The sequence below is a fragment of the Colletotrichum costaricense genome (assembly GCF_030867565.1).
Source record: "Colletotrichum costaricense strain IMI 309622 chromosome Unknown Scaffold_5.1, whole genome shotgun sequence".
Classification (NCBI taxonomy): Eukaryota; Fungi; Ascomycota; class Sordariomycetes; order Glomerellales; family Glomerellaceae; genus Colletotrichum; species Colletotrichum costaricense.
The window spans coordinates 304635-330021 of record NW_026848234.1 but is presented as its reverse complement, the minus strand read 5'-3'; the positions used below and the strand labels follow the sequence as shown (position 1 = coordinate 330021).

Here is a 25387-nt window from a genome sequence, read left to right as displayed (position 1 = left end):
AAGAAAAAAAAAAGTTTCGGAGCTGTAAGGTGGGGCTCGTTTTGTGGCTGTTGTGCTGTGGGGACCTCCCTCTCTCTGCCTGCCTTTGAACGGAGGTGTGGCTCAAGCGCAGGGATGTCAGGCACCCAGCCTTGTGGCTTTTTCAGCCAATGGAAGGTGGCCATCACTTTTCGCATCGCGACTGCCTTCGTGCCTGGTCTGTGGAATTTGGACGGGAAGCTTCACTTGGAGACGATTCCCAACAGCTACTTGAAGCTTCCAGCCGCCCGCCTCTACTGCCAACGATCCTTTTCAGCAGACACACTGATCGACAGGACAACGCGTATTTCGAAATTTCAAGACACCATTCTTACCGCCCACGCAGAAACACCACAGCTACGTAGCTCGATCGACAACACACCGACAACATGTCCGGCCTCTTTGGCGCCGCATCGGCGGCCTCGTCGAGCAACACGGTCGGCGATCTCAAGCAGGACGTCGCTCTCAACAACCCACCCGAAGACAGCATTTCCGATCTCGCCTTCTCTCCCGCTCAGAACCAGACCAGCGACTTCCTGGCAGTCTCCAGTTGGGACAAGAAAGTCAGGATATACGAGATTGCCCCCAACGGGCAGAGCGAAGGGCGGCACGCCTACGAACACGATGGCCCAGTCTTGGGCTGCGACTGGTCCAAGGTATGATATCTCCGTTTCTTACGTCCATACGTAACGAGTCTCTGGCTAACTTTCTTCCAACAAGGACGGCACAAAAGTTCTCTCTGGCGGCGCCGACAAGGCCGTCAAGCTCTGCGACCTGGGCTCCCAGCAGACAATCAAGATTGGCGAGCACGACCAGCCCGTCAAGTCGGTCCGCTTCTTCGAGTCGTCCGGTACTCCGATGGCCGTGTCGGGCTCCTGGGACAAGACGGTCAAGTACTGGGACATGCGCTCGCCCACACCCGCGGCGTCGCTGGCCTGCCAGGAACGCGTATACACGATCGACGTGCGAAACGATCTCCTCGTCATAGGAACCGCCGACCGGTACATCAACGTGGTGGACCTCAAGAACCCGACAAAGTTTTACAAGACCCTGCAGAGCCCTCTCAAGTGGCAGACGAGGGTCGTCAGCTGTTTCGCGGACGCTGCTGGCTTTGCCATTGGTAGTATCGAGGGACGTTGCGCGATTCAGTATGTCGAGGACAAGGATGCTACGTAAGTTTTGATTGCTGTCAATACGCGAACGAATTGCGGCAGGCGGCTGACACTGCACAAACAGATCCAACTTCTCCTTCAAGTGCCACCGAGACCCTCCCGCCAACAACGTCACCAACGTCTACGCTGTCAATGACATCTCCTTCCACCCCGTTCACGGCACCTTCAGCACGGCCGGCTCTGACGGCACCTTCCACTTCTGGGACAAGGATGCCAAGCACCGTCTCAAGGGCTACCCCCAGGTCGGCGGCAGCATCACGGCCACTACCTTCAACAAGACCGGATCCATCTTCGCGTACGGTATCAGTTATGACTGGTCTAAGGGCTTCCAGCACAACACGCAGGCGTACCCCACCAAGGTCATGTTGCACCCGGTTCAGGCGGATGAGTGCAAGCCTCGCCCGACCATGAAGAAGCGATAAATGTAGAAAGCTGTCTAGTGGTTGGACGAGTTAGATTCATACCTGGGTGAGTCGGTGGACGGTGTGCGTCAGGCAATTGAGCACAGGACGTAGGGGGCAGACGACAAGTAGATGTTATTGCGCCAGGATGGACACCTGTGTAATGTACGAGGAGGGTCGATGAATTCGGGGTTTTCAGTCACCGAGGTGCAAGCAAATGTTAAGGATCGCGAAACATATCCGCGAAAAGGAGTGTACGGTACCGGACGATACCAAATTGGCAATCAAAAGTTTTTAGGAATCAATTGTCACCGTGCCTTGGCATGTAGTTGATGAGGCTTGAAGTTTGGGCTGGATCCGCTCAAGCAAGATCCAAATGGAAGCCATTGAATTTTTGAAATGCTACTCGTACCCGATTGTGAATGTCAAGTTGGTGTTCCTACCAACTGAATCGCAATTAAAACCCTGTAAACCAACGATAAATGAAAAAAAAGAATTGTCTCGACTGCTATCCAAGCAAGTCTACATACTAACATGACGTTGAAGTAATATCATCCGCTTTGCTGTTTAGTCTCACATCATGACAATCATCCCAACCCTTCCGTCGGAGCACACAGCATTTCTAATTTTCCTGTCTTAGAAAGCAGGCTTCTGCGACGACCCAACAACGTTATCAACAAGTCCCTTCCACAAATCTCTCAAACCGGGCTGGTGCGCCTCCGTCTCGGCGGCGGCCTCGCTGTCGTGAGCCCACTTCAGCTCCACGCCGTCCACGCCGAAGCCCTCGACCTCCGTCAACGCGGCGGCGGTGGTGACGTTTTCCGGGTGCGCGGCGACGATTGAGATCTCGGGCTTGGAGAGCGGGAGGGCGTCCGCGGCGGAGGCGGGGGCCTGCTCGTAGAGGGATTGGTGTTTTGTGGTGAAGGAGTCTGGGAGGAGGGGCATGCGCATGCCCGCGAATTCGTTTCTGGGGACGGGGTCGTAGGAGATGGGGAGGATCGTGAAGTCCATTCCGCCGGCGTTGGTAGAGGATGATGCGCCGGAGGAGAAGGTTTGCATCTGGCGGACGGAGGGGGAGGTCCGGGTTGGTTGGGGGGTTGGGCGGTGGGTTGTGCTCAGGGTGCGGGCGGACTGTGGTGTTGTGTTAGTTGGAGTTTCTTGTTTCAATAGTAGAGCTTCTTGGTGAGAGACTGCGGGGAGTGAGGGGAAGGGAGGGGGGAGAGAGTGTGACATACATCGTGCTCGCGGGTGCTCCGGTTCTGGAGCAGCTCTGCGTATTTCGGCATGAGGACGGCGCCGTGGTTGACGTTGTAGTGAGACTCGAGGAGGCCGCTGGAGCGGCTGGCCGTGGCGGCGGAGTTGATGGAGCGGGTGAGCTTTGCGACGGGGGCGGTGATGCGCGACATGTTGGCGGTTTTGGGGGGTTGGGGGGTTTGAAGAGATTCCGATGTGTTGGTTGATGTTTTTGGGGTTCAAGTGCCGACCAGGCTCGTAGTTCTGATAGCTTGTTGGAAGAGGTTGGTGACGATGTCTTGAGACTCAGATGTGAGGTGAGAGTGAGAGGTTGCTTCAGGCTTGCTGAGTGCGAGTGGCAGAGTAGATGCGTGTGTACGGACGGACGGCAGATGTAGTAGAGTTGATGAATGGTTGGATGGATGGGAATCAAGAGAAGATGGAGGGGGAGTTGCACGGCAGATATACAAACGCACGGAAGGAGGGAAGGGCGGGTGAGAGATCAGAGATCAGAGACAACGAGACAGAGCTTCACTCACACACACATACGCGCACTATCTTACCACACGAGCATTCACACACACACGTACACCTCCATGCACACAGGGCGTAGATACACACCCTCTCTTGTCTGACGACCCCCGGAACTGGAACTGGAACACTGGGAACTGGAACGGGGACTTGGCCAGGGTGGGCCAGCGAATACGTTTGGACAGGTTTGGATTGGGGAGAGGGGAGGGGCATGGATGGGATGAGATGCGACGGAGTGAGCGGTGGGATGAGATTGAGACAGAGACAGAGATAGAAGGGGAGGGGGAGGGCGGTCCCAGGTCTGGTCTGGGTTCGGGGATGGGATGGGATGAGAACGGCGGTTGCGGTTGTGCTGGTGGAAGTGGTGAGTGAGTGAGAGTGTGGTATGGTGGCAGACTAAGGTAAACGGTAAGTAAGAGTTGCATCCTATCTGAACCTACCTTACGAGGGAATGAAAAAAGAAAGGTACTTGCGTTGCTAAGAAACGTGGAATCAGGGTCAAAGTACAGGTCGCGCCCGTTGTCCGTGTAAGAGGTACGAAGGAGGTGGATGTACCCGGAGGTCCGGTGAACGGCGGAGGACAGCCTGCATGGCATGGCATGGCCTTTGGCCTTTGGCGGAGGGTGAGAGCCGGGTGCCGGGAGTGGGTGAGATACCCTTGCCAGCAGGCACTTGGTATCCGTTTCCGCATACTTTCTGGGCTTGACTTTCCATTAGTATGGCCAGTGAGTATAGCGCTATCGATCTGTAGAGCTTGGTTGAGCCTGTAAGCTGCCAATGTTGTGCTAAGAGTATACTGCCGTGAGAGTGAGAGTAAGTTGAGTGAGTGAGATGGCCCCCCTGGTAATTGTTGAGGAGGGATCCAATCAGATCAGCAGGGGCCCCAGGGAGAACAAGTCATGGTTATTTTGGTTGGTTGAGTGGGGGAGAGAGACGCACCTCAATGTATGTGTCGGCATTCTGCCCCATGGGTGGGAACGCTATTGTGCCACCACGCATGCACATAAGGCGAGTCTTGTTTAGTCTGTTCCCCGCGGATGCAGTTGGTCTCGTCCTTCTAGTTTCCAGAGGAGCCGACGAACTCTACAGTGAGTTACGAGTCGCGAGGCAAGATCACGTAGACTATGAAGTTACATGGGCAAGTCCATCGTCAGACTGGCTGTACGTAGCTTGGTGGGTATTGCGGATGAGCATCCGTAGTGGCGACACTATTTTCCAACTATTATACAACAGAAATCCAAGCAGGAGTCGGGGAGCACTCAGCAGTCTGGGCACCAGACCGCCCCGATCTGCGCGGGGCGCCGCGTGAGCTGACGACGGGAGGGGAATGGCGCGGGTATGGCATGTATTTCCAGCCAACCTACCCCAACTCCCCTCAAAGCTCTCAGGGATTTTGTAAAATGCTGTTGCTGTTACCGTCACCGCTCCTGGATCTGGGATCTACTGGCGCTGAACCCAGGGTTCTGCATTGTGGTGGTGGTGTGAGGACTGATACTTACCTTTCAGTGACCTCCCGCGGAGTCGGACACAGATTCTAACCGTGCCAATCGTGCCAATCTAGTTCCGTTCTGTGGAGAATGGAACGGCTGCTGTTTGCAGATTCACTGTGACAGTGGGCCCAGTACTCTATATCTAAACTTGGCAGGAAACGAGGCGCTGGAGACAAGAGAGACATATCCATCGATGCGCAAGGACGAGAGAGAGCAAGGATAGGGCACGTGTCTGCGATGAGCACGTTCAGGCAAAGAAGACCCTATCCGTGGAGCCTGGACCGGGTTCGGTGGTTCACTTGGTTTCTTCGAGGTGGTCGGGTACTGCGATGAAGCAGCTTCGTGACCCTGCCAAGGCGGGCACCGGACGGGAGGTAAGCAGTAAGGTAGGAGTAGGCGAGCGTGGGTTGCCATAGCGCTTCTGTCCATAGGGAGGAGGGTGGAAGATTGAGCGAGAACGGCCGAGCCTATTCCGCCAACCCCAACCCAGAAACCTATCAAATTCGCGGTTGGTGTCACCGTGCAGTGATTTGCTTGGTTGTGCGAGTCTAAACTAGTGCCAACTGCGAACTGGCTTTCGGGTGTCAGATTGTCATAGTTCCCATCGTGATGCCAAGTTCGATGATCGAAGAGACGAGCGAGTCGTGGTGGTGTGAAGGCGAGGAAGTTGATGGAGGGGGGGATGACGAGCGGTTCCCTCTAAGAGATTGACACTGAAGATGCAGGGGACGACGTTGGTCAAGCAGACGAAGCAGACTCAGAGGCAACGGCGATAGCTTGATGTCAGACAGACACGTTCCAACGTCCCCATGGGCTCTTGGGGGATTCCCGGTGATACCGATAAGGAACGGGCTGGGTGTTGTTAGACACGCCCTCCTCAACAGAAATAGAGACATCCACAACCCTTTCAAGCCTGGCTGGTCCCTGGACAGATTGTCACAGTAGCAGAGCAGGAGTAAACAGAAAACCCCAGATACCAAACTGGGACTCCACAGATCCGTCGCATGACAGAGTCGCCTGGGCGCGCCAGTGAATACACAGCAAGTATCGCTGACCAATGTCACCGGAGTTTAGGCACTGTTACGTGGCTGGCTCCACGACTCGGTGTCGATGTTTGTGATGATTTTCAGGGACGGCATTAACTTGAGAATATGACTATGCGGAATTGCAGATCGCGCGGCGCCCTCCGTACCCATCGAAACGTCAGGTATCCATCAAAATGCTTGTTGAGCTGAGTTGGCATGGCATGGTACTCCGTATGGCATGGCTGGCTCTTAGGCTGTGCACTGGGGAAGCGTGAAGCGTTATTGACTCTTTGTCGACTACAATTTCTACTTATGAATCAGAAGGAGCTTGGCTACGACAATATTGACTGGCACTGACAGCGCGGGTTGACTTTCGCCTTGACAGTCTCCAGGTCCCTGCTTGGTGCTTGGGGGAAGGGAACTCGAGGCGAGCAGGAACAGAAGACAGAAACGGGGGACAGGCAAAAAGAAGGACAGGGAACTTGGAAGGGAAACCAAAAGCTTCGAGACGTTGAGGAGCTTGGGCCAGCTGCGGGTCCCCCGGTACATGCACGCCGGCTTCCCGTCCCTTTGCCCCCACTCACACCACACTACGTACCAGTGCTTACTTAAGATGCCTTAGTAAAGGTACAAGGATACTTCTCTCTTCGTCAATCCTCTCGGTCAACAGCCCAAGCAACCGTCACCAACACGGCCATCTGAACGGAGTACAACACTCAGCAGCCACCTCACACTTCCTTCGCTCTCACACCCGCGCACTATGAACCACAGACGCACCACTGACGCTCGCTGTTACTACACCTTACTCTGGCGTGTCAGGGCCCGCTGGACGAACCGTCAGACTCGCTCAGGGCTAAGGCACGGCTGGTCTGCCACTTGAAGATTTGTTGACCGAGACGCGCATTGGCGTCCTTTTTCCGTCGTCTCCATCCATCCTCGCTATTATTCTCTCTCTTCAGCAACGGCTGGCTTGGCCATCGTAGCGCTTCCCGTTCCTGTTTTCGTCGTCCGTTCTTAGACACTCTCGTCGAGCTTCCGTCCTGGACTCTGGACTCTGGCCTCTTTGGATCGCAAGTTCTCCTTTCGCCGTGGTCGCCCCTGGGATTGTCCCAAAGAATCGTCGTAACATAGGTACCGCCCTGCCCTGCCACGCCTGCCAACCAAGACATGCTGGGGCTGGTTAGCGTATTCCCCCCCCTGCCGCCGGGGGACCTGCAACCCCATGATCGCCCTTGTCGGCTGGGCATGCCTGGCCTGGATGGGGTTCTCTCGCTCGACATCACTGGCCAGTCGCTCAGGGCCAGATGGCGGACAGGGCGAACCGTTGAGGCTTGACTCTGGGCTCGTGAATTAACCCTCCGAAGATCGCACTGAGCCAAGGCCAATCTATTTGCCTGCCAACATGGTGGAAATTGCACCTAGGACAGTGCATCAAGGTATAAACGAGATGACGGACAGATACACAGGGCAAAGCTACACACTGGCACGATACGCTGGTGGTTGGTAGGCAAGCCGGGACCTGGAAGCTCAGGGGAGCTCCATAGCTTCTTGGGCTCACCGCTTGGGGTTTAGATCCACCGTCCCGGGGGTGTTTGTGCCGCTGCCGCAGGTCGAATTACTCACTGAATTGGCGTCGGTATGATTGGCCACAGAAGAAGGACGATCGGCGCATGGCCAGATCGTTGGGAAACCTTGCCAGAATCCCATGTCCTTCTCGAAATGTCCACCGTCACAGACGGCGACCCACGACAGTTGTACGGCAATCGTTCTCCGACTTGAGGATGTTTGACGGTTCAAATTGCCAGGTTGGGCGGGTAAGCAAACAGCGCATCTTGAATCGGTCTTGTGCACCCCTACTCGGTGCGAACGGCACCTTCAAAATTGTTCCTCTCTCATCCGCGTATACTATGTAGTTCACTGCCAATCCTTGAAGCTTATGCAAGGTGTGGCAAGCTACACTTCAGACGGCGTCTCAATCTGTTGTTCGCTGTCCGAACTAGACCTCCGAGCAACTCGGCGATATTCACCCCCCATGGACCATGAAGTCATGAACAAGACTCCATCGAGACGACAAGAACCTGATTCATGAAGAAGCCTTCGAAAACGGATCCTTGATGACGACGGCAAGGAGAAGCGCCGAAGAAGGAGGCCTAGAATCCCGAACGTTCTGATACTCGCGCCCATGCAAGCGGACGGATTAAAACCGAGAAGAAGAGGTCGGAGAGCGAGGTATCTATCGCCGAACATCAGACCAACCCGTCGCCGTGGGGGTCGTTCGGACAATTCTTTAATGGCTGGAACCACCAAAAAAGACACACGAATCAGGGCCGAGTCTGTGCGAGGGGAAAAGCTCTGAGAGGAACCACTGGCCCGGTTCCTCGATCAAGGGAAGGCCCTGGAGTCTGTTCCTTCTGGCGTGTGTCTGGAAATTCTGGTTCGACTCTTGTTATTCCCCAGCGCCGGTATTTTTAGTAGCCCATGGCGTCTCGGACGGGGCGACGGCCGTGCGACGACGTCTGCCGCTCCCGTGTATGAAGTTTGATTCTTGGACCAGGTTAGTTGTGCTGGGGAGACTGACAGAATGCTTCGGCTCGGCTTCTTTGACAAGATTGTACCTTGAAAGAAGAACTACACTGTGGAAATCCATTATCGGGAATCCCATGGGGAGCTCATTGGGAGCTCATTCTTGCGAATGAGCTCCAGACGGGGTGGCTTGACTGATACACGCCTCATCTGCGTCCGGCCACGCCGCGAATCTCTCATGTAGTAATTACGATTGGCGCCTACATGTGGCGCGATATCGATGGCCTCGTTCTACTGTTTTGCCTTCTCGAATGCCTACTTCATGTGTAAGTACGCATATGTTCCATGCAAATGCAAATGCAATGCTGTCTGAAAGGGTAGGTATGTATGCGCGCCGACGATTTAGATACCAACACGCACAAATAAGGATCATTCAAAAAGAAACATGCCGCCGGGCCTGGCTTATTCGAGATTGGTGATCAGGAACGCGTGATTGGCATCCAGGCACTCGGGAGTACCCTACCTATGCCTACCTCTCTGAGCCTCTTACATTGGAACACTCAGTGAGGCGAATGAGATGCGGGCGATTTCACATTCACCGCTCATTCCCATGCTGCCCCTAATCCACGAATCCGAGGTGCCGTCTTCGCCTCAGTGCCCAGTCACATTTCATGATCTCAGACACGCGGATCGCCAGGGAGAATTATACGTTTCGGGGCGGTCGCGGCGAGGATACCGGACGCGGGAGCTTGTCTAAGATAAGAGATTGTCTCTGGACACACAGTGGCCGCGGCCAACGATACGTCGTTAAAGCCGCTGTGGCGTTATTGGTCCACGAGCTGTGATAATGGCGTTTGAAACATAGAGCAACAAGCTGGTGTGGCAGATATCATCTATTCGAGATCCGCGGATGAGCAAAGAGACGGGCCGGGCCCGGGAGATGGATGGACATCGTCGTAACAACCTTTTTGGCATGGGCCTCCCCCCCATACCTTGCGTACCTATCCATATTCTCCAGCCCTTCGCAGGGAGCGCAGCTCGGAATTACGAGGATCCAATCATTTCGCCTCACCCCGCCCACGTGTTTGGCTGCGGGCGAAAAGGTCTCAAACGGGGGCCGGGTGTGGTGTGTCTCTCTCAACAAGACCTCAAACTTCTGCCATCTCATTCCGGGGCGTAATGAGTCTAAGCACCCCGGGACCTGCCAAACGTGAACAGCCAATCATGATGTCCGAATCGCCGGGCGGTCCGGAGCCGGAGATGGGGTCGCCGGCTCCGGCTTTTATTTCGCTCGGCATGGTTGTGATTGATGAGCTCCGCTTTCCGGACGGGAGAGTTCTTCGCGACGTTCCCGGCGGTTCTGGGTTTTATGGTGAGTGGAAGCTGTGGCAGCCGGACTTTGAGCCTCACCTATTGTTGGCTTCTTCTTCTTCCTCGGTGTCGCTTTCTTGGGAATATTTCAGAGGGTGAAGCTCAGCTTCTAATATTGGTTAGGTACTCTCGGCGCACGCCTTGCCATTCCGCAAAATGAGTCTGCGAATGTGTGTTGTGTCATTACGGCTGGATCTGACTTCCCGACTGCTGTGAGACAGCAGATTGCGGGATGGGGTGTCACCGTTCATTATGACGAGACGCCGGATAGGCTGTCAACGAGAGGTCTTTTGGAATATGAGAATGATGCCTTTGGAAGTGAGTTGCTGATATCTTTCCTGCATGAATCACGTACCCGGACTAACATCGACTCGCAGAAAAGACGTTTCGATATACTGTGCCACCATTACACCCGAATCTAGCCCGGCTTCCTGAACCGCTTCTTCGATCCTCGGTGGTTCACACCCTAGCGACACCAGAAGATCTCGAACGTCATATGGAAACCCTCACAAACCTCCGCGGTGAAATGGAGAACCCAAGTTCCCTAATCGCATGGGAACCCTCACCTATCAACATTCACGACCGCGAGGCCGAGCACATGAGAGCCCTCCACCTTTCAGATATCTGTTCTCCAAACGACCACGAACTCCTACGTATGAAGGGCATACACGAGGGCCCTGGGATACCCTACAATAGGGCACTTATCGAATACCATGCCATCAACCTCTCAAGTGATATCAAGGCATCGGGGCATTCTGCATTGCTCAAGGAAGTGCGGAACAGACCGCGGGTCACGGTCATCAGGTGCGGCGAACAGGGCTGTCTCACGATTCCCCGGGGCGGCAACCCGATATGGCTGCCCCCTTTCTACGACCATGGCTCTTCGAAAGTCCAAGACCCCACAGGCGCCGGGAATGCGTTCCTCGGAGCATTTGCAGTTGCTTTCGCGAGAACGGATGACGCGGTGCTTGCGTCCGCGTATGGGTCTGTGGCGGCCGGCTTCGTTATCGAGCAGATTGGTCCGCCTCGGAGAGAGGTCATCGACGGCAGAGAGTGCTGGAATGGGGAGGCGTTTGAGGATAGGTTGAGGACATATCTGGACAAGGTCGCGACGTGGCCAACCGATGGAGTACTGCAAAGCAAGTAGATCAAGAAGCCTCAGGATGGCCATAGAACGGGTCGGACTTCCCGGTGGTCATCTGGGTATCATAACGAGATTCCAAATTTCCCGACCTCTAAATGCTTGATAACGTGGCCACTCGCCCAAATCCGTGTTCTAAGTTTTCAACCCTTTTTCCTTTCGCCAGCTCAATCTCGCCTCTCACCGGATAACCTGCGTTCCCTCAGCGGGCTCCAGAATCTTCCACTCGCAGCCGACATTCTTATCGGCGTTGTTCTCCCTGAGAATCTTGATGATCTTGTTGGCAATCTCCTCAAAGTTGCTCGTGGCGAGCGCGAGGATGGTGGGACCCGCGCCGGAGAGGCAGACGCCGAGGAAGCCCGGCTGCGTGCTGGGGGACATGCCCTCGACGATCTGGCTCAGGCCCGGGATAAGGGTCTGGCGGTAGGGCTGGTGGATCTTGTCTTGCATTGCCAGGTGGATGAGTTCCGGGTCTGGGGGGGAAGTGCCCAGGGCTACAGGGAGAAGAGCTATTCTCTGCATGTTGAAGGTCTGCGTTTTGGGTTAGTCGAGGTAGGAAAAACGCAACGATGCCCCTTTTGGGGGTCAAGAGGCACTTACAACATCGGGACGGGTGTAGTGAGGCGGCAGCACCTCACGGGCGAGGTGGGTGGGGACCTGGAAGTCGGGGATGATGGCGATGGCCTTGATCTCCTTGGCCCAGGGGAACTTGATGTGGTGGCCGATGCCGTGGGGCGGCTCCGGCGGGGTCTCGCCCGTGTCGACGCCGCCTGCCGGGGCGGGTAGGACTTCGCTGAGGGGGATCTCGATGCGCTGAACGTCTTCGGGCTTCAGGGGGCGGAGATAGGTGCCGACGAAGCCGCCGTATAGCGAGGCGCCGACGTTGTCGGGGTGTCTCTCTGGTTTTTTTGTGAGTACCACTGCACTGGGGATGTCGAGGGTATTAATACTGAAGAAAGGGGTTACTCACCAATCATCAAACAGAAGTCGAATAGTCTGTCCAAGCTGAGGTGATCCAGGTGTCCGACCTCCTTTCCGAGCATGACGCCGGCAACGACAGCGGAGCCGGAGCTACCGAGGCCGCGGCCGAGCGGGATGGGGTTCTTGATGTGGACATGGGTCTCGACAGGGAACATGCGCTGGCCGTGGCACCGCAGGACGTAGAGGGCGACGCGGGTGATGAGGTTGACGGACGGGTCGAGGCTGATATCAGAGGAGCCCTCACCCTGGCCCTCGTAGGTGAGGCGGCAGTTGAGGGGCTCCGAGGAGGAGGTCTTTGAGCGGTCGACGGTGACGTGCAGCTCGAGGTAGACGGAGAGGGCGAGGCCGATGACGTCGAAGCCGGGGCCGATGTTGGCCGAGGACGAGGGCGTCTTGATCACGAATGTTTCTTTGGTCATGGTAGGCGAGGCTGGCGGGCGGTGTAAGTTGGTTGGATGAGGGAAGGGGGTGAGTGTGTGAGTGTGTGTGTGGGCTGAGGAGATAGGATGAGGTGAGGGGTTCAGATCAATTCGGTGAGGCGGGGTGAAAGCTTCACGTCGATCGACGGTTGTCTCAATGGAGGTTATGGAATGGATCTGTGATACCTTCTGGTGGCTTTTACGTGAGACGAGTATGAAATCTCACGCAGAAAAGTGAAAATGAGAGTGAGTCTAGCTCAGTATTGCTTAAACTGGTGTCGTTCGTGACTCAAAAAAATTGGACGTCGCCCGATGACCGGAGCGTCTCAGCGGCCCGGCGCTGCTTCCTGGTGGGGTGAAGCCCTACAGTGTACACAGGTACGTCCCCTTCGAGTGCGGGGTGTCCCTCCGGGCGGCCATTGGCCAATGAGAGTACTGGATGCTGCTCAATGCACGGTCAGCTCTCAGCGCAGTGTCAGTGTCTTATCGCCCTGCTCCAAGGCTGAACATCCTCCACTCAGCGCACCTCACCTCACTGAAATGAGGTGACCACACCTGCAGCTCTATCTTATCTTATCGCGTAGCCTCTTCCTTCTCATCCAATTTCCTTTGACTTTCTCTGCTCGGAGCCTCTTGCCAATGACAGCTGCATCTTGCAACTACATCTCATGCCTCATCCCGGGGTCAGGCTGTGTGACATACTGCTCACTGCTCTCAGCTTTCGACTGATTTCAGAAGCTGGCGGCATCTGTTGCCTTTTGACTTGTCGACTTACCAACATAACCAGCCTCGTCAACAAACTGCCAAGAGTTCCACACTCGGTCAAGATGCTCGTCTGATGATAGCAATACTTCAGGCGGACCACAGAAGTGTCGATCTCTTGAGGAGCTCCTCGTGATCTATCGCAGCGACTTGAATAGCATTCCCCTTGACAAGTTGGGATGTCATCCGTATTAATCTATTCTCTTCCCGACCTTACATCAGCCCATCTCCAAACTCCATCTCGTATCGCCGTCTTCCTGCGAGCAACTCGCCTTCGGGTAGTCCCCGAGACTGCAGACAGCCGAGTCAGTAGCCTGACTGGGCATCTTTCTCCCAATACTCGAAATGATCGTGGCTCTCTTCACGAAGAGCCGCCTTAAGCACGGAATGTAATTCCGAAGGGCTCGCTGCCAGGAGGGGTCTCACAGTGACGACCATTCACCGCCTCCCTCGTCGAAGATCTATCAGGAACTCCCAAAAGCAAGCGGGGATCAGGACAAGAGCTCGTGTTCTGCCGAGCCAACCGCATACTCCACCGTCCATCGCAAATGCTTGCCAATCGCATCGGAAAGCTCCATTCTGGAGTTGCGGAGCTACGGATGGAGATTCACTTGCTATGCAGATGCCACAAGCGTTGTGGCCATGACCAGCATCTATTCTCAGCTCAAAGACGATCACTTAGAAGAGCATCACAAAAAAAGGGCGGCGAAGCTCGGATACATCGGACACCCCGCGGACGGCGACGCAGCGACGAACACAGCGATCGGCCCATTTGTCCCAGACGAGTGAGACTGCGCGTGCTGATCCGCGCTTGCGCGCTTGTAACGTTGCTCGACGCCGCGGATGGTCAGCATGAAGCGCTCCTTATGCCAATAGACGGAAGGCGAATGAGGGCTACGGGCTACCAAGTTGCCCACTGCCCTACTGCTTCGCCATCATGAGCGAGCTACGATTTGTTAGACTCGGCGCCGGCGCTCACTGGCGTCGAGGTCTCTCCTCTTCATGCTGTGCCCGTGGTTGCGGTACGTAGGTCTGACTTTTGGGGCTCATCTGAACGTGGGATGGCGCCCGCCACAGCCGTAAGCCCATGACGCTCGACGTTTGCATCGCAGAACGCCAGCCCCAATCCTCCGAGGATGCAAGCCCCGACCACTCGGATTCGGGGTTTTTCATGTCAAGTCTTTTTTTCCTCTTCCTGTACGACGAGGAAACAGTAAGGTCGCAGCGGGCAGCGGACGCATGCGTTGGCGAAGAAACCGTTTCTGGCGACCAGAAGCAACACGAGGAAAAAAGAGCCACCTGACGTTACGTCCCGCCGGCATTGTGTGGGGAAAAACAAGAGATCAACACCTGTTGGCGGGAAAGTCGCCCGACGCACAAATGAGCCAAGTCCTGCATATTGAATCGAGGAGGCTCCTCTGCGACGGCCCAAATAAGTTCAGAAGGATGTAAAAAAAAAAACAAGCAAAATATATTGTTCCAAAGAGCATACGTTGAGTTGTGATAGTCTCATTCGGAATCAGTTTACTTCTCCCTTCTCAAGCGGCTGGAAGGAAAGAGAGGCTGGCAAACCGGGGCAAAGATGCGGAACCAGGGAATGCTAAACCCAAATAACCTTAGCGGTGTTTAATTGCTAAAAACAGCCCAGGATGACAGCCCTGTCGCATGCGACGGTCAACTACACACCGTCGCCGGTCCGTCGCAGCAGCAGCCAATTCGAGGCATCGCGTGTTTGTTCCCGCCCCATGCCATGAGCGTGAGCCCCCTAACGGCGCTGGGAAATCGGGGCTAGTGAATACGAGAATAATCCTCGCCTCCTTCTAGTGGCCCTTTCCCCACGTTAATAAACCAGATCTGTGATCGGCAGTGCAGGTGGTGCTTTTTCTACAGACTACGGATCAACTCTCTCTTTTCCCTTGCTTCCCGTAAACTGCGCCGCTCAATACGAATTGAAGGAACCCTGGGGAAGGCTTGTCCCCTCTCCGGCAGTCATCCCATACGATGTGACATGTAGTATGGAGTCCTCGCCAAGCCGGCCAAGGGTCCTGTTGCCGGCCATGTCACGACATGACGCTATTGCCGGAGAGACCGCAACGTCATGGATGACTTTTTCCCGCCTTCTTGCTGTCTTTGTCGTTGGAGACCATGATCCGCTTCGGTTCGGGTCTGGTGATAGAGCCTAAAGTAGTGAAGAGGCTGATCATTGTTAGGGACGAGCTGAGATCGAGGCTGTATAAGAAGAGACCGAAGACTCGCCTCCTTCGATTAACTTCTCTCTCAACCTCATCAGCTTCTACACCAGCATCTCCAACTACTACAATCATACAACTCTAAAAACAAGCTTCCCTAGCTCCATCTACAACACCACCTCAACCACACCTTCACCACCCCAAACACCACATTCAAGATGCAGTTCTCCAACCTCGTCACCATCCTCTCCTCCATCGCCGCCGCGGCCGCCGTCTCCGTCTCCTACGACACCGGCTACGACGACGGTTCCCGCTCCCTGACCGCCGTCTCCTGCTCCGACGGCGCCAACGGCCTCATCACAAAGTACGGATGGCAGAACCAGGGCCAGGTCGCAAAGTTCCCCTACATCGGTGGCGCTGACGCCATCGCCGGCTGGAACTCCCCCAACGTAAGTTTCACTCTTCTTTCCTCATACCTTCGCCAACACTTGTTAACACACACGATAGTGTGGCACCTGCTGGCAGCTCACCTACAACGGCAAGAGCATCAACGTTCTCGCCATCGACCACGCTGGCTCCGGGTTCAACTTGGCTCTTGGCGCCATGAACGACCTCACCAACGGCCAGGCTGCTCAGCTTGGCCGCATTGATGCCCAGGCTACCCAGGTCGGCCTTGACGCCTGTGGTTTGTAAATTGCGACGACACTCAAGCGACTTAACGACAAGAACGGCATATTAATTAGCATCAAATAATTGGAGGGTGTTCGATTGGGAGGACATCCGACATTGCATGGAACCGGCGCTATTCAATCCTTTGGCATATGCATATCACGATACATTCCTTACATAGAAGCATAATCAATCATAATGAGACGGGGCTACCTGCCTCTGCCTATTTGCATTACATGAAATTTTCGTCCCTTGGGTGATACAAGCTTACTTGGTATTCATGATTGGCTTATAGTGAATCTTGAAGTTTTTGCTTGTTTTGACTTTGACCATTTAGCTACCGAACTGTTCCTACCTAGGCTCTTCAAGCTCGCATTGGATATCGCCTGACCATTGAGCATGGCTAGCAACAACCATCATAGTTCAAACTGCGGCTTGAAGTGGAACTTTGATGCATTCCACATCCATTGATCTGATCGACGCGATACGGAATGTTTAGCCCACAACTAACTACCTCAGATGATAAATAAGCCATGAGCCGGGAATATACTTGAGAATATTGAGAGGGATGAGAAGCTCGGCCTCATCAACTTTGTCTTGGAACGCATTTTGTAGACCCAGATTGACTATTGCAGCTGATGAGGAAAGAAACCGAATTCAAACCGAGGGCAGATGATCTTATGTCGTATCAAATTAGAGCGCGGCTTCACTGCACAGAACCAGCCACGGCACCCGCCCGATGCTCATCCGGAACCGACCGAAGTATGGAGAAACCAAAGCCGGATCCGTGTCGGGTAAAGTGGAGCTAATAGTCCGGTGACTTGAAAGTGTCGGTGAAGAAGCTCGGCATGGCATGGCTCCAAACGAGACCGAGCCCACAATTTATGCGGCATCTTGTTGAAAATTCTTCTTGCAACACCAACCTCAAATGGAGGCCTCTGCTCATCGAATTGAGTACCAGGTAAGTAAAGCTGTACATGGCGGAAGCCATGCTGGTAGCTGTAGAAGGCATGAAGATGGACTACTCCCATATGCCCATAGACTCAACAATAGCAAGACACCAGGAGTCATTCACACAATGTTTGGGTTTCCAAAAACCAGAAGAATATCTCTCAGGGAGCAAAATTTACACCCAATTACAAAGGTAGTTGCAATGTTGACTGACTGCAGTTGCACACCAAGACTAGCAAGAAGGTGAGCAATGACCAAGCGTGGAAGGTAATGTGGACGAGCCGCGCCTGTCTTATTGCCTCATATGGTTTAGTAAGCTCGTTGTATTACCTAGGATAGATTGGCTAGGCAGTCTGAAGACATAGCGCAGAATTATGGCTCCTGACATGGATGATAGAGGTGAACAATGCAAGTGAAGATTCGAGAGTCAAGAGCACGTGAATGGAGGGGCAGAACGGGCACGTACCAAGAAGCATGCTGTCGTTACGCATTTTCTGCAGGCGCGTATCAAAAGTAGAGGAGGGGTACCTGGACTTGACCCCGCCTTGCATCAATTTTTTTTTTCTTTCCAGGTTCCTTCAGGCTTCGACGCCTTCTACCCCTCCTTATCTTATCAGTGGTGGCGGGGCTCACCTCGAAATTTTCACACTGGTCCCCTAAAATTTTGTGTGGTGCAAGTCCGCGGTTGCCTCCAAAGCTGTCATTTGGCTGGTGGTTTTATTATTTTCTCATTATTTTTATTTTTATTTTTCGTCGTTGCGGCGTGTCATAGGTGGTTCGGGCATCAACAAAACAACTGGCCAACACACCCCGTCCTGGTCCTTCTGTGCTTGGATAAAAATTCAGTTGCGCCGGGCCTTTACTTCCCTTTCCTCTCCCCTTCTCACCTCCTTCTCTCTTTTTTCCTTCTTCTTCCCCTCCTCGTCTTTTCCTTCTTTTGCGAATAGTTGTGAGGACGACGAGACTCCAACAGAACCTCAAGATGGATAAAGGAAACTTGGTCCAGCTGCTCCAAGCGAGCCAGATTCGTAAGTTACCTTACTCAACTCCCCTTCGAATTCCCCATCGCCCTGTGCCACCCCGGCCGCAAACCTGGTCGAGCCCGTCTGCCTCATTTCGTCGCCCTCGCTTATTTTCCTCGTGCTTTTTTCGCCTATAAATTTTGCTTTTTCATCCGGTTCATCACACCTGATTTTCCGCGAAATCGGTCTTGCTAATTTGTTCTTTGCTCTCTACAGCCGACACTGAGAAGGTCAAGGCCGTCACGGCCGAGCTTCAGAAGAACTACTACTCCAAGCCCGAGTCTCTTCTGCTTCTCATCGAGATTACCGTCTCCCACGATGACGCCGCCATCCGACAGCTGGCTTCCGTCCAGGCTTTGCGCCTGACCCCCAGACACTGGACCAAGATTGACGCCTCTCAGCGCGAGGCCGCCAAGAAGCACATCCTGGACAGCATTCTGAGCGATCAGTCTGCTCCCTCCCGCCACTCCAAGTCGCGTCTTCTCGCTGGAGCTATTGGTCTCGATCTTGAGGATGGCGACGGCCAGGACTTCGTCCGCGGCCTGTTGTCTCTCAACATTGCCGACAACGTTGCCCACCGCGAGGTCGGCTCCTACATCCTCTTCGCTCTGCTCGACAACGACCCCACCCACTTCACTGAGCAGGCCCAGCAGCTTCTGGGCCTGGTCCAGAAGACCATCGTCGATCCTGCGAGCGCCGATGTCCGCCTGAACTCTGTCAGATCTATCGGCGCTCTTCTGATGATCATCGACCCCGAGGAGGATACCCAGAGCGTTCAGCTCGTCCAGCAGCTCGTCCAGCCCATGGTTGAGATCCTCAAGAACGCCATCTCCGAGGGCAACGACGACTACTACCGTGATGTCTTCGAGGTCTTCCAGTCTTTCCTGGCTTTCGACTCCTCTTTCTTGGGTCCCCATCTGAAGGACCTCATCCACTTCATGCTCGAGCTCGCTATCAACAACGAGGTCGAAGAGGAGGCTCGCTCGCAATCTCTGGCTTTCCTCAGCCAGTGCGCTCGCTACCGCCGCATGAAGATCCAGGGCATGAAAGATATGGGTGCCCTTCTCATGGTCAAGAGCATGCAGATTGTCACCGAGATCGAGACTGACGATGATGACGACGAAAACTCCCCGGCCAGAACTGCCCTGGCTCTCATCGATCAGCTGGCCAACGACCTGCCCCCTCGCCAGGTCATTGTGCCTCTGCTCGAGCAGTTCCCCCAGTTCGCCCAGAACCCCAACCCTGGTCACCGCAAGTCCGCCATGCTCTCTCTCGGCACCGCTTCCGAGGGTGCCCCCGACTTCGTCGCTACCCAGATTCAGCCTCTCCTGCCCATCGTTCTCACTCTGCTGAACGACCAGGACGTCTCCGTCCGCCACGCTGCTCTCGTCGGTCTCATCCACCTCGCCGACGAGATGGCGGATGAGCTCGCCCCCAAGCACCGCGAGCTCATCGGTGCCCTGCTCACCAACCTCGAGGCCGTCGTTGGCTCTACCGACAGCCAGAGTGTCAGAGTTATCCGTGCTGTCTGCGGTGCGCTTGACTCTCTTATTGGTGAGGGTCTTGAGGACGACCTCATCAAGGAGTTTGGCCCTAAGCTCATTGTCCCCATGGGTAAGCTTCTCCACCACGAGGATTTCTCCGTCAAGGGTGGTGCTGCCGGCGCCATTGGCGCCATTGCTGCCGCTCTTGGTCGCGAGGAGTTCAAGCCCTACTTCGCTGAGGTCATGGGTGCGCTTGGCCAGTACGTTGCCATCAAGGACGGCGAGGAGGCTCTGAACCTCCGCTCGGCTGTCTGCGACTCCATGGGCCGCATTGCCGACGCTGTCGGCGCCCAGGAGTTCCAGCCCTACGTCATGGACCTCATGAAGGCCAGTGAGGAGGCTCTCAGCCTCGACAACGCTCGCCTCAAGGAGACTAGCTTCATCCTTTGGGCTTCTTTGTCCAAGGTCTACGGCAACGATTTCTCCCACTTCCTTCCCGGTGTCTTCAAGGGTCTCTTTGACTGCCTTGAGCTCGAGGAGGAGTCTCTCTCTATCCCTGGCCTTACCGAGGAGGATATCCCCGAGGGTCTGCTGATCTCCAACGGCAAGAAGCTCAATCTGAAGGCTGCTGCTGATGACGATGAGGAGGACATGGACGAGGATGCCGACTGGGAGGATCTTGAGGACTTTGCCGGTGTCACCGCCGTCGCTCTTGAGCAAGAGATCGCGCTCGAGGTTCTTGGCGATGTCATCACCCACTCCTGCGACGGCGCTGCCATCGAGAAGTACCTTGCCGATGCCATGGGCAAGGTTTCTCCCCTGGCTCAGCACCCTTACGAGGGAGCTCGCAAGGCTGCTATCTCTACCCTCTGGCGCGCCTACGCCCGCGTCTGGCAACTCTACGAGGAGTCGACCGGCGCCAAGTGGGAGGCTGGCTACCCCCCCAAGCAGAACCCCGGCCAGGTCATCAACGACCTCGGCCAGTCTGTTGTTGAGGCCACTCTCAGTGTCTGGGAGGAGGACAGCGAACGGTATGCACCCCATCATCTCTACCTTACTTCCCCGTTCCCCTGCCCTAAAGGATGAGTAACTCTCGTTATACCCAGCTCACTCAGACGCACAAAGTGCGGTTGCTGAGAACACGATTGATCACGTCTGATTCATTGGGCATCTTCATCATTTTCATGGCTAGCATTAATCGGGCATTTTGCTGACGTCCCAATAGTTCTGTCATCACTGAGATCAACCGCAACATCGCCGCCACCCTCAAGTCATGCGGTCCCGCCATCCTTACACATAACGAGCTGCTCAAGAGCAGCTTGACTATCCTCGGTTGCCTCATCACTCGCTCTCATCCCTGCCAGATGGATCTCGGTGAGGAGGAGGAGGAAGAGGCTGCCGAGGGCTCTTCTGAGTTCGACTGGCTCGTCATTGACACCGCCCTCGACGTCATTCTCGGCCTCGCCACTGTCCTCGGCAGTGACTTCGCCGAGATGTGGAGAGTTTACCAGCAGCCCATCCTCAAGTTCGCCAGCTCCCAGGAGTCTCTCGAGCGTTCCACTGCCGTTGGCGTCATTGCCGAGGCTGTCAAGTACATGGGCCAGGCCGTCACCGAGTTCACCGACTCTCTCCTGCCCGTCCTGACCCACCGCCTGACCGACCCCGACTCCCTTGCCAAGTCCAACGCCGCCTACGCCATGGGCCAGCTCATCTTCAACTCCCAGGCCACCGAGAAGACCATCTCCCAGTACCCCACCGTCCTGGAGAAGCTCGAGCCCCTCCTTCAGATCAAGGAGTCTCGCATGGTCGACAATGTCTCCGGCTGCATCTCCCGCATGATCATCCGCAACCCCAACCCCGAGTTCGTCGCGCGTGTCCTGCCCGCCCTCGTCGATGCCCTTCCCCTCCAGGAAGACTACGAGGAGAACGCCCCCATCTACCAGGCCCTCTACAACCTGTACGATGCTCAGAACCCCACTGTCGCCAGCCTCACCCCCAAGATCCTGCCCGTTCTGCAGGCTGTCCTCAGCCCCCCTGAGGAGCAGTTGGAGCCCGAGACCCGCCAGCTGTGCCAGAAGCTTGCCCAGGCCCTTCACTAAATGTGTGATGGCACGAGCAAGCATTGGAGGAGGGTATTGAAGCAGGAACTATTGTGTTGCCCCCTTAGGGGCTGTTAATGAGTGATGAGTGGATGAGACACCCCCATTTCCTACAAAGTCTGTAGATAGGTTCATAGATTGCCAGGGTTAGACTTCCTGGATGATTCCCAAAATGCTCTATCAACGTTTCGTATGTTCAAAATTAGGCTTCTCTGCATCGTCTCCAGTGATCGTCGTGGCATTTTGTGTTTGTTCCGTGACGGATGAACGACAAACCATCGTAGTTCTAGGTGCCGGGTCCATACACGACATAGTTAATCGGTAAAGCCCCGGAAAGAAACAACGTGATTATCCAAGCTTGTGAAAGAACATGGGATATCAGCCGAAACGTAAGTTTCGTCCTTTTCTACCACCGCCACTATTGTTGTTATCTCCTTGTCTGGGTACGTAAAGACAGCCAGGACACCCCAAGCAACGAACCGTTGTATTACAGTCCTGGCTTAAAAGCACAATCCTGCTTGCGCCGCTAGTCCTGTTTCGATGGCCTTCAGTCGTGCCGTTCACACCGATGGCCATCTCATCGGCTCCGTGTTGATATATGCAATCCATCGCAAGCACTCAGCCCGACTCGGCAAGATGACACTGGTAATTTTCTTGAGCTTGTTTTGTCCATATTGTTACCTCTGCTAGTTTCTCTTGTTCCATTGAGGGCTCTCTGTCTTGGTGAGCTGCTTAAGTGGCGCAAACAGCCTTACACGGGCCTTTGAAGGGGCTTGGCACAATTACTCTCATAAATGCTTCACAACATTTCGGGGTATTGAAGAACTCTGATGAGTCATGAAACCACCCTAACTCATACGCAACGTAGTTATGAACTTTCAAATATCATATCTATAAGCTTTGCTTGAATACTGCAAGAGCATGAAACTAGGGACTTGATAAGAGCTATTGTGGATTTCATATTGCTTGGTGCGCTCATCTGGAGCTGATTTCGTGAAGAACGAATTGATCGATGATTTCTCTCAGTGGAGCCTATGCACGGATAACCGCCAGCCTGTCTTTCACTACCAACGCCAAGGATAGCATTTATTCCTTCCTGGTCAAGATGTGTGTTTCGGAGTAACCAACAGAAAACTTAATTTAGATGATCTGCCTGTGTTGGAACTTGAAGACGATACGGGCGCTTAGAAGTGGACCACGCGGTTAGACCCAGAAGAGCCTCCTGGACTGATTTCGGCGGCAACAGCAAGTTGGACCGGGATTACGATAAAACTGAAGTGCGATGCATGGTGATATCCACTGATGCCTGGGGAAAAGTTGGCCAAACTAAGCGCTTTCTTCCTAAGCGCCGAGATTATATCACAAATACTATTAAGGTTCATGGCCAATTGGTCTTTAGAGGACATTTGAGAATATTTCCTCTTATATAAGGGGGAACTCTGCCTTTCCATCCCCTTTCACTACACAGCTAAATTGAGATACAAATCAAGACAGGAACGCATTCAACGCTCACTTTCATATTCTCTCAAAATCATACTTCTTTCACAATCTTACTCTTCACAACAATGGAAAAATGCTGGTTCGTACTGCGGAACACGCACTATCCGCCGCCCATCGGATTGACCGACGACGTGGCCGGGTGTACCGGACAGCTCAAGGGGCTGTACTGCTGTGGTCACATCGTACCTGATCTGTCGCACTTTGACGACGTCATCAACACTCGGGGCCCAATGGAGATCCCGGTGGATATGCCCATCCTTCATAGGAGGCACGAAAACCCAATCTACAAGAAAATGTCGGGACCGTCAATAAACCACTCCGGTCAGATCAGTGCACCTATTATGGCGGCTGCTGGCATGACTGCGACTACCAGCGCTGGCATAGCGTTCCAGAAAACTGTCATCAACCATGCCGACTTCGAGGCTCTCGATAGCTACATGATGCGACCAACACACTCATACATAGAGGACAGCATTGCTACTAACGAGGTGTCGAGATACATCCAAAGAAGCAAAAGAATGGGATCATGGTCTTGCTTCATGATCACTGGAATGATTGTCGCTCGTGGTGCGAAAGTCGCCCGATTGGAGACACGTAACATTGGAGTCCAAGCCGGCCTCGGAGCGTAAGACAACCAACTAGCAAACCCCATTGTTTTGAAGGAGATGACTGTACTTATCAACATGAAGACTAACTTTGATCAGTGGGTTCTCTGGTGTGGCCGATGTTGGTTTCAACATAGACAGTTCGTCAGAGAACAATCTGTCATTGTCAAGCGGGCATGTTTCTGACTTCGTCTGGGCGGTGCAAGTCATCAAGATACGCAAGGGCATTATGGATCCCACATGGAACCATGAGATCTATTCCAAAGGGTCGACTTTCATGAATCCTGGGGCTGCTCTTATTGAAATGAAGGACACCCTGCGCAAGGAAGGAGCTGCAAACAAAAAGATGATTGCACCTGGAGATGGGCGAGATCTTTGTAATTTAGCAAGTTTTGAGGCATTCAATCCCTATACATGTTTTCTTCCTCGTCAAGAGTCCATGAAATGCGATCCGATACAAAGTTTAAACTGACAAGTAAATCAGCCTTTGATTTACCGCTGATGCAGCAAAACACAACATGGTTCGAGTATGAAAGGAGAAGAAAGGGTAGAAGCTAGCAGCATCCCACGCCTGAGTGTGGTAAAAGAGGTGGGCTCCTAGCTGACAAAACTTGGCTTGGAAGAGGAAGGCAACTGGATCGAAGCCAGGTTCCTTTGTGCTCATTGTTCTCGAAGAAGGTTCCATTCCCGTTTCTCTCCTGCCAAACACCCTCGCGACCAATGTCCAAGTCTGTGAAAGGCGAACAAAGCTGCCTCCCTAGGTTCTTGTTCAACAACAGTCAGATTGAAAGTACTAAAACATCTCTAATTCGCACAACGGCGACGTTGGGGAACTTCCAACTCTACATCGCAATCCACATGCCTTGTGAGCCAACACCAACCAGTTACATCCTAGCATGGAAGCCCCTGCCATCCCCCAGCGCATATCAGACTGCAAAGCTGCTTTCGACCGGCTCATCGTCAGTTCAGGATCTGCTTCCGCTCCAGCGTGGATGGAAGACCGTCAGGCCGACTTTAACATCTGGGCGGCTAGCTTCAACACAAGAAGCAGCAGTAAATCGTCACTTGATCATCGCTTGAGAGATAGAAATAATGCGAGTAAAGTAACATGCCGTCACCTCGAGGGCTTGCTGGAGGCTTTGGAGAAAATCTTGGAGAGTGGTTAGTGCTGCTCAGAATCTTCGCTGCCAAGCTAAATCTCAAAACTAGTGTCCAAGGGGTTTATTGAGGTTGAGACTCAAGAAGTTTCAGTACGCAAGCCAGATCAACAAGATGTCCAAGAAGGCAGCGGATCAGAAGCTTCGGATTCAGAATTGACTACGTCTAGTGAATCGGCTGAAGATGACAGCTTAGAGACTCTTCATGAGGAACAGAAATTTTATATTCATGAGATTCTTAAACTCCTCCAGAGAGATTCTATGATAATACGAGAATGAAGGACTGAGGATCGGTGCTCCAACGGGAGTAGTTTTGAAGACTTCCTATCACATCAAGTTATCGATTTCCGAATTTCATAAGGCCGTCAGAGTCAATTCAAATTACGAACATCTCATGAATGGGTTAATAGATTGAATTCGTAATACGAAACTTGTGTCAAAGCTTTAGCTTCATCAGTGCAATATGCTACGTTGTGTAATCGTTCATTCTACGACGGCACCCAATGTGATAATTAAAAAGGATCATTTCGAAGCTTCAAGAACGTTCTGGAGAGTTGATTGAGTGTTGTAGAGAATCGGTTATTAAATATTATACTCGAATCTCATCGGATATATTGGTAGCCCAATGTTGCGAAGAGTGAGCT

General features: G+C 53.8%; 8 protein-coding genes across 8 annotated transcripts; 5 read left to right on the top strand and 3 right to left on the bottom strand.

Annotated features, from left to right (window-relative positions):
* Window positions 1-407: 407 nt before the first annotated feature.
* Window positions 408-1612, top strand: CCOS01_05218 (WD domain-containing protein; the record flags this gene model as incomplete). The annotated part of the gene is made up of 3 exons (XM_060453398.1): window positions 408-674; window positions 739-1190; window positions 1255-1612. 3 exons carry the CDS (start codon window positions 408-410, stop codon window positions 1610-1612), a joined length of 1077 nt encoding a protein of 358 aa, XP_060315170.1.
* Window positions 1613-2227: 615 nt separating this feature from the next.
* CCOS01_05217 (uncharacterized protein) lies at window positions 2228-2997 on the bottom strand (the record flags this gene model as incomplete). Its single annotated transcript, XM_060453397.1, has 2 exons — window positions 2228-2722; window positions 2827-2997. The coding sequence occupies 2 exons, from the start codon at window positions 2995-2997 to the stop codon at window positions 2228-2230; spliced, it is 666 nt and encodes a 221-aa protein (XP_060315169.1).
* Window positions 2998-6685: 3688 nt separating this feature from the next.
* CCOS01_05216 (uncharacterized protein) lies at window positions 6686-7117 on the bottom strand (the record flags this gene model as incomplete). Its single annotated transcript, XM_060453396.1, has 1 exon — window positions 6686-7117. The coding sequence occupies one exon, from the start codon at window positions 7115-7117 to the stop codon at window positions 6686-6688; it is 432 nt and encodes a 143-aa protein (XP_060315168.1).
* Window positions 7118-9617: 2500 nt separating this feature from the next.
* On the top strand, window positions 9618-10911 carry CCOS01_05215 (PfkB family carbohydrate kinase; the record flags this gene model as incomplete). Its single annotated transcript, XM_060453395.1, has 3 exons — window positions 9618-9765; window positions 9888-10082; window positions 10142-10911. The coding sequence occupies 3 exons, from the start codon at window positions 9618-9620 to the stop codon at window positions 10909-10911; spliced, it is 1113 nt and encodes a 370-aa protein (XP_060315167.1).
* A 174-nt stretch (window positions 10912-11085) lies between these two features.
* On the bottom strand, window positions 11086-12305 carry CCOS01_05214 (homoserine kinase; the record flags this gene model as incomplete). Its single annotated transcript, XM_060453394.1, has 3 exons — window positions 11086-11436; window positions 11506-11804; window positions 11876-12305. 3 exons carry the CDS (start codon window positions 12303-12305, stop codon window positions 11086-11088), a joined length of 1080 nt encoding a protein of 359 aa, XP_060315166.1.
* A 3169-nt stretch (window positions 12306-15474) lies between these two features.
* Window positions 15475-15949, top strand: CCOS01_05213 (cerato-platanin; the record flags this gene model as incomplete). The annotated part of the gene is made up of 2 exons (XM_060453393.1): window positions 15475-15705; window positions 15764-15949. 2 exons carry the CDS (start codon window positions 15475-15477, stop codon window positions 15947-15949), a joined length of 417 nt encoding a protein of 138 aa, XP_060315165.1.
* Window positions 15950-17858: 1909 nt separating this feature from the next.
* On the top strand, window positions 17859-21481 carry CCOS01_05212 (uncharacterized protein; the record flags this gene model as incomplete). The annotated part of the gene is made up of 3 exons (XM_060453392.1): window positions 17859-17904; window positions 18115-20413; window positions 20608-21481. The coding sequence occupies 3 exons, from the start codon at window positions 17859-17861 to the stop codon at window positions 21479-21481; spliced, it is 3219 nt and encodes a 1072-aa protein (XP_060315164.1).
* A 1565-nt stretch (window positions 21482-23046) lies between these two features.
* Window positions 23047-24144, top strand: CCOS01_05211 (uncharacterized protein; the record flags this gene model as incomplete). The annotated part of the gene is made up of 3 exons (XM_060453391.1): window positions 23047-23606; window positions 23686-23963; window positions 24071-24144. 3 exons carry the CDS (start codon window positions 23047-23049, stop codon window positions 24142-24144), a joined length of 912 nt encoding a protein of 303 aa, XP_060315163.1.
* Window positions 24145-25387: the final 1243 nt, after the last annotated feature.